This window comes from Mauremys mutica, chromosome 11 (genome assembly GCF_020497125.1).
Source record: "Mauremys mutica isolate MM-2020 ecotype Southern chromosome 11, ASM2049712v1, whole genome shotgun sequence".
Taxonomy (NCBI): domain Eukaryota; kingdom Metazoa; phylum Chordata; order Testudines; family Geoemydidae; genus Mauremys; species Mauremys mutica.
This window is the reverse complement of record NC_059082.1, coordinates 38,577,837-38,585,786: the sequence shown is the minus strand read 5'-3', so window position 1 is coordinate 38,585,786 and position 7,950 is coordinate 38,577,837. Positions and strand designations below refer to the sequence as shown.

The 7,950-nt window shown below is 48.4% G+C and overlaps 1 protein-coding gene across 2 annotated transcripts in view; it reads right to left on the bottom strand.

The window, feature by feature from the left end:
- Positions 1–4,192: 4,192 nt before the first annotated feature.
- Positions 4,193–7,950, bottom strand: part of SCAMP2 (secretory carrier membrane protein 2) — a 28,821-nt gene continuing 25,063 nt past the window's right edge. For both annotated transcript variants that reach the window (XM_044980176.1, XM_044980177.1), the window contains one exon: positions 4,193–6,715. In XM_044980176.1, coding sequence (XP_044836111.1) covers positions 6,569–6,715 — 147 coding nt within the window. In that variant the 3' untranslated portion in view covers positions 4,193–6,568. The remainder of the gene's footprint in view (positions 6,716–7,950) is intronic.

Below are 7,950 nucleotides of genomic sequence, written 5' to 3'. Positions count from 1 at the left end.
GGAGATCGATCCCACGCCGTGAGGACGGGTAAGTTATCGATATAAGATACTTCGACTTCAGCTACGTTATTCACGTAGCTGAAGTTGCGTATCTTATATCGATTTTTCCCCTTAGTGTAGACCAGCCCTCGAGGAAATTGTGTCTGTGAGAGTGCATTGGGAGCAGGCAGAGAAGGCTTGTTAGGGGACAAGGAGGGATTCTGCTGAAATATTTTTGAACTATTACGGAACTCCTTTTTTCCCCACTGTTGCTTGACAGCTTGCCCACCTCTCATCTCCACCACTAACTAAGTGCAAAGCACTACTGCTAGCGACCTGACTAGAAAGTGGTAAGATTAGTCATAACCAACTCATTTAAAAGCCAGGAAGTGTCACCTCATTAGAGTGGGATTAGTGCTGGACCCAAGACATAGTGCTGCAATCAGAGGTGGCTCTGTTTTTTGCCACCCCAAGCACGGCAGTCAGGCAGCCTTCAGCGGCATGCCTGCGGGCGGTCCACAGTCATGCGGATTCGGCGGCATCTCTGCGGGTGATCTGCCGGTCCCGCGGCTTTGGTGTATCTGCGCTGCTGCCTGGAGCCACCCCTGGCTGCAATGAAACAGGAGGGGCATGAAAGCAATGAGAGCTGGTTACGTTGGTACCCTTGGCAAGGATGGCACGCAATGCGTCGAGCCATGGTATTTGCTCTTTTCTCTCAGCACCCCACCTGTGCATCTGTGCTCTCTGCCTTTCCTTCAAAAAGGTGCCGTCTTCTCCACTCAGTCCTGTTGGGTGGGTAGCACCTTCCAGTCTCACACGCACACCATCGAGCAGTGGTTCTTAACCTAGGGTGCACACACCCCCTGGGGGTGCGAGACATGCCAGATTTGTTTAGAAGGTAAATCATCAAAAACACAAATTAAGCACGGGCACGCAAGTACAACTGCTTTGTTCCATCAAACCTATGTATTTATTAACATTATACATTTTTTTAACAATTACTGTAGTATACAAACAAAAATATATATCTAGGTTTAAGGGGTGCAAGAACATTTGAGAATCAAAGGGGTGCAGGCTGCAGTAAAGGGTAAGAACCACTGCCATAGAGCTACCACAGAGACTGGCCCTAAGGGTCGTGGAGCATCCACTACTCACAACTGAGCAGCAACAGAGATCCACTCTTTGGGAGAGGGATCCCAGGACAAGGCACCTGTGCCCCTGTAAGAAACAATACCCCAAACTGCCTAACCTCTCCCCTCCCTCTCCCTTACTCCCTCTTGAAGGCATGAGGACTGCAGCATGAGAGGGTTGTCCCCCTCCCCCTCAGCTCTGACGATGGAGAGGCTAATTTAAGTTTTCTTCGCATCTCCTAGCAAAGTTAACTTTTCATAGGCTTGTTAGACACAGACTAATAATACCAAGAACACGAAGTTCATCTGCCATGTTGCTAGGTGACTGTTAAAGCAGTTTTTAGAAGTAAGCAGAAGATGTATTTAAAGATGAGCAGATTACGCTCCCATCAATGCTCTGTGGCAACCTCTTTTAGCTTAAGTAGTTGAATCCTCTATGTGGGGTCAGTAGGAGGAGGATCCAGTTCCATCCTCTCCTTTTAAATTGAGGGTCAGGCTAACTAGCATAGATTTAACCTCCCATCTCTTCCCTTTTACCAATTCCTCAGCTAAGAGGAAGATGGTGGGTAGAAGTTTGGGAGGTCAAGGTCACATTATCCATAGGGGCAACACCAGATCATCACTCACAACGCCGTGGTTAGATGGAAGAGGAGCTCTCGCTCTCTTAGACCGGGCCCTGATTCTTCATCTCTGTGTGTCTTGTACAGCCATGTCCACCCATGCAAACTGGATGTCACATGCCATCATATCGATTTGGCAGCACTTTGCATTTACTTTGGGCAGGTTTCAAGGAACGCCCAGGATGCAAGGCCCTGGAGCATAGGACGGTGAAAAGCAGCAGCTCCCAAACTTTATTGCTTGACATACCATAAAGTATCATTGCAAAGTGAATGGATGGAACATGCAGGGCGTTTTTGCCACCGCAAGCAGCAAACAGAACAAAAAACAACCCCGCCCCCCACGATCGGCGGCAGCTCTACTGCCACCACTTCATTCTTCCGTGGCAATCCAGCGGCAGGTCCTTCCCTCCGACAGGGACTGAGGGACCCGCCCCCAAATTGCCGCCGAAGAGCTGGACGTGCTGTGCCTCTCCGTTAGCCGTCCCAAGCAAATGATTGCTGCGCTGGTGCCTGGAGCAGGCCCTGGGAACATGGAGCTCACATACCACAGTTGGCGAAGCCCTGCTCTGGAGAGCTTTGGCCATTATGGCAGAAACAGCACTACACCTACTCAGTTCAGCAGCACATTTCTTCAGGAGCAGAGCCCCTAGATTAGTTTGCATCGGAACCGTTTTTGTCCATGCCATTTTGATTAAACTGAATTTTTTCACAAATTTGTATCAATTGACAATATTTTGTTCAGAAAAAAACAAAAGTTTCAAAATTGTCAAAATGTCCCATGTTGGTGTTTCAGAACAAAAAGTTGATTGAGTCAAAAAAAAATTAATTAAAAAGAACAAAAAAAATTGAATTGACCCAAAATGACAATTTTGCATTTTCACTTCATGACACATTTCAGAAATGTTGGCTTTTCATTCCGTATTGGGATGAGAAAAATTGCCTCAACATGTTTTGTCGGATGGAAAACATCACTCCAGCCACCATCCTACCCAATTATACCTTTTGCTCCTACATTGAGAGGCCTTGTGCATCTGAGGTGGTTAATGTGGCAGAAATGTTACGCCGCAAACCCAAGTCACTATCGGAGCCACATTTTGGCCATCATTAATTAGGCCAGAATTGCTTGAAGCGTGGGGCGTCAGATCAGAGAGGCTCAGGAGATGCCATGCGGTGAAGCTGAAGTGAAGGGGGCACAATCTGGGCTTGTCTACACATGACAGTTTACTGAAATAGCTAACCTGGAATTATTTTGGTATAAGTCCCCATGTGAGCACTGACACGAGTTTTTCCTGAGACTTGTTAAGACAGGAATTAACTCAGGGAAATCCTGGGGCTTGTGTAACACAGGTCAGGCTAGATGACAATGGTCCCTTTCTGGTTGTAATCTATGAATACCAAAACTAGAGGGTTTATGCTACAAATAACTACTCCAGATAATTTGTATTCACACAGCACCCAGCAGCCCTACTCACAGACTAGAAACCCCTTGTGCTAGGGGCTGTACACACAGAACATTCATTCTGGAGTAGTTATTCTGATAATTTTCCAAGTGTAGACAAGCCCTTGGTTTTATTGTCCTGACAGTGGACTTGGCTTCCATAAACGTGGTAAACCCTGAAGCAGAGGCAGTATCAGGCTGTAGTGTTCTGCACATGTGGACAGAGTGGGAGGAGGGCTTCATTCACAATGGATCCCTGACACCACTGTGCTCTCTGGAAGCCAGCTCAGTAACATTTCCACTTCAATTCTCACCACCTGACCAGTGCACCAGAGAGGTGTGCACCCAAAGTGTACAGCACTGACAACAACATGCTTCAGATGAATCTTCATATGGCTCTCCTCTGAGCTAGCCTTGGACTTCTGTGGCTAACGTATGGAATGGACGTGTGTAATCACTACTAGTTGAAACATAAGAACAGACATATTGGCTCAGACCAAAGGTCCATCTAGCCCCGTATCCTGTCTGCCGACAGTGGCCAATGGCAGGGGCCCCAGAGGGAATGAGCAGAACAGGTTATCATAAAGTGATTCATCGCATCCCCCATTCCCAGCTTCTGGCAAACAGAGGCTAGGGACACCATCCCTGTCCATCCTGGCTAATAGCCATTGATGGATCTATCCTCCATGAACTTACTTAGTTCTTTTTTGAACCATTAATCTTGGCCTTCACAACATCCTCTGGCAAAGAGTTCCACAGGTTGACTGTGCGCTGTGTGAAGAAATACTTCCCTTTGTTTGTTTTAAACCTGCTGCCTATTAAGTTCATTTGATGACCCCTAGTTCTTGTGTTATGAGTAAATAACACTTCCTTATTTACCTTCTTCACACCAGTCATGATTTTATAGACCTCAATCATATCCCTCTTAGTTGTCTCTTTTCCAAGTTAAAAAGTTCCGTCTTATTAATCTCTCCTCATACAGGAGCCATTCCAAACCAGCAGAGATTCCCAGAAAGGTTGGGGGGTTAGGTTTATTTTGTTTTTTATTTAAGCACAAAAGTGTGACTTGACATATACATTTTTACACGAAAAGATTAGAGAGGGAAATACATCAGAAAGGGGGGATTTTAAAGTCTAATTTTTCCATCATCATGTACATTCAAAAGAGTGAGAGGCTAGAGGAAACCTCACCAGGTGCACTGGATCAGCTCAAACAGACCTGGTCTGCCGTTACGCTGGAAGGGGGGTGGTTAACGACGACCCAGTCTCTATTTCCATATCACACACACCGTGGAAACTAACCCCTCCTTTGTTCACATGAAGGTATCAAGCACTTTGCGCCTCCGTTTTTCCCCTGCCCTTCATCTTCCTCAGAGCCCACAAACCAAACGGACTTGGCCCTGATCTAATAGAGATTAATTAACTATGTTTTGATTGGTTAACCAGATCAAATATGGATGTAAGCAAACCCCCAAGGGTCCCAATTCCACAGTAGACTCCCCCCGTCTGCCCCAACTCCACTCAATCCCTCTGCAGAAAAGGCAAAATTCTCAACAGACCGGGTGCCACGGGCGCCAATGACAGCGACAGAAGGGAGCAAACATCTCAGGGTGCTGGAGGCTGGCGTTTTTCTCCTTTCTAGACTGACTGAATAATGACTTCGAACACACTTCAGACTAGGAGCTGCCAGACGCACTCAGCAAGCCCTGAAGAGTTTCTGTAGCCTCTGAAGAGAGCAGCATCAAGGCTGAGTCTGGGGAGGAGTTTCCGCATTTCATAGCCACACCGATGCCGCGATCCGTTATAAGCAATTTGCACATGATCACACCATTATTTTCAGGGCGTTTACTCCCTTTCCCAGAGATCCTGGATTTCTTCAGTGCACAGGAGCGCTCCTGCTTTCTCTCCCCTAATCCCTTTTCAACCTGCTGGTGGTGAAGTGACCCTCCCCACACTTTTTCCAGTTAGAAAAGGGGCTTGTGAGACCAGGATACTAAAGATTCAACACCCAACAAGATGGGGGGGAGAGAAAGCAGCTGGTGAAGAGTGGGTACTTTTTTCACTGCAAAAGTCACAAATCTAAAGAAAGTGCAGATTCTCCGCGCCCCCCCCCCCCCGTCTCAAGGGCTCTCAGGAGTGCACCTCAGTTGCTCAAGTTCAAACACAGGAAACTCTGTCACCAAAAACCAGACAAATGGACTCAAAATCCAGCAACACACGATCCCCAGCAAAACAGATGTGTGATCTTAAGGGAGGCAGAGTAGGGGGGTGGTTATCTCCTGAGCAGAGGCATGCAATCCAGATAAGGGGGTGTTGTTGGACGCACGTGCCACCGAGAGGGTTTTGCGCAGACACAGCTTTCAAAAGGGAACATGCTGCAACCAAGACTCCTCTCTCTTGAGAAACCTATGAATTCCCCCTGGAATCCCAAAGCTCCGTGGGACGATCCTCTCAAATGTGGAGAGCAAGCAGGCAGGGAAGAGGAAGGGCCAGCTGCAGGTATATGTAGTGTTCTGAACCCGGCACCCCACTCACCAGGGACTGAGCATGCTGTATAAAGTCTAGAGCGCTTCCTCTCAAAACTGGTTTGCTGGCTCAATTACACCCCCCCCCCCACGTCCTAAACCCCATGGGACACACACCCAACCCTGCGGAGTCCCCCATGAAGCCGCTGGTCTCTCAAATGCTGCTACCGTGGCTGGTGAGGTACAGAGATTATCCCCTCCCCCGTTCCCACAAGATTTAAGGCTATGGTGAAGGCTGCACTCCATTAATTAACCCTCCATGCATCTCCTACAGGAATAAGATTCCATAATACAATCTTGGGTAGGACCCTCACCCCAAGGTGAGAAATAACAGAAGTGGGCGGGAGATTTGCACCATGATGGGATGGCAAAGAGCAGTTTCCCAACAGCACCCTTTATGCCAAATGTTAACCAGACCCCACGGGAGCCAGGCAGCAAGAGGTCAAGAACTAATTAGCACAGATGTTTCAAACAAAGGGCAGCTTCCGCCCTTATTATTAACACCCACCTCATGTAAGTTACAAAATAAATCCTTCAGAGCAAAGCCCAATGGAAGAGTTGCTAAAAAGTGATGAGATTCCTCTCTCTATCACAGGAGCACGGGCAAGCAGAAGTAGTAAAAAACATTGAACCTGTCCTGGATAAGGAGAGCTATATTTGATTTAAGAGAATATTTCCCTAGCCCCCCACCCCAAAGCAAGGAAAGAAGAACTAGTCGCCAGAAAGGCAGACAAGCTGAAGCTACAGAGACCTCTTCTCATCTCCGCAGCCGGTGTCATGGAGTTAGCACGGTGACCATGGAAAGTGCATCTTAAGATCAGGTTGTGATGAAAAAGGAAGGGGAAGGGGGCACGGTGGTGGCACCCATGGGAAGGGCTAGTTTCCCCGGAAAGCACCCTGTGCAGCTGAAGAAGCGGCCCCTGCCGCTGCGTTCTGGAAGTTCCTGTTGGTGAGGATGCCTTGGGAGAACTCTTCCTGGGCTCTTTGGAAACTGGCTCCTGTCCGGCGATACAGAGAGTGCACCTGAGAAAGGAGAGAGAGAGAGAGAGAGAATCTGTCAGCCAAAAGACTCTCCCTTTCACCCCAACACCACCTCTCTACGGGATTCTCCAGGACCTCCGGCCGCTGACAGAACCTCAGGACAGCACACAGGAAGCTAGCAAATCCCTCTCCCGCTAGTTCCATAGCTAGCTAGCCTCGCAGGCACGAAGGGATGCCACCAGCAAAAACAGGGGCTGGCAGCTAAATCAATCCAGCACGAGCTGTGGAAGATTGAGGAGGAGAAGCTCCTCACACGTTACAAGTTAGAGCCCTCAACTCAGCAGAGGATGAATAACCAGGGACCACCATGCAACTGAAGGATGGCGTGTAAGCCTGACCCCTGAACACTGTCACACAAGAGACCTGGGTATGATGGTACTTGGTGTCACAGAGGCGGACATCATCCCAGGAGTCATTTAGGACTCAAGGAGGAGGCGACTATGGAATTCACTCGCCCCTTCCACCCCCCACCTCCAAGATTCCCCAGTTGCCTTTGATATCTGGCAAACATTCATCCAGAAACTGCAGGAGGAAGGCAGGTGGGGCATGTTTGGAGCACAGTTGGGACAACAGGAGGTATATGTGTTTCGCAGACAGCAGGCTGTAGGAGGAGGGAACTGGCTCGTGGCTGCAGGGGGCAGACCATGGTATAGTTTAAATGGGCACCATGTGGTGGGGATGGTTTTGAAGTATTTGGCAGAAGAATGTAAGAATTATTTTCCCAGGTCAGCCCAGTGTCCCGTCTCCAAAACTGGCCAGGACCAGATGCTTCGGGGGAAGGTCCAAGAAGCTTCTTGATGGATAATTATGGAATAACGTGCCCATAACTGACGGGCTAAGAAGAAGCTAACAAGTGGCGCATTCCCCGAAGCGGGAAGATTCACAGCCCTTATATATTTTAGTGTAACTGTGGCTGTTTTCACGACCCATGTAAGCGTTTGATCTTTTCTGAAATTCTACTTGGTTCTTGGCCTCACTGAGCTCTTGGGACAGTGAACAGGTCAATTATGCACTGGATAAAAATGGGATCAGAGAGAGAGGAGATTTCTGTTCTCCAGCCCATTCAGTGTTTTGTCTACCTCTACCACACATCCCCGCTTTAGACTAACCAGTCCCCAATCCTTTCCCTGACGCTTGGTGTCCTCTTTTCCACTCCCCTCCCACTTGGCTGTACAGAGCCAAGCACAGTACCTGCAGGCCAGGCCGGACCATCTACC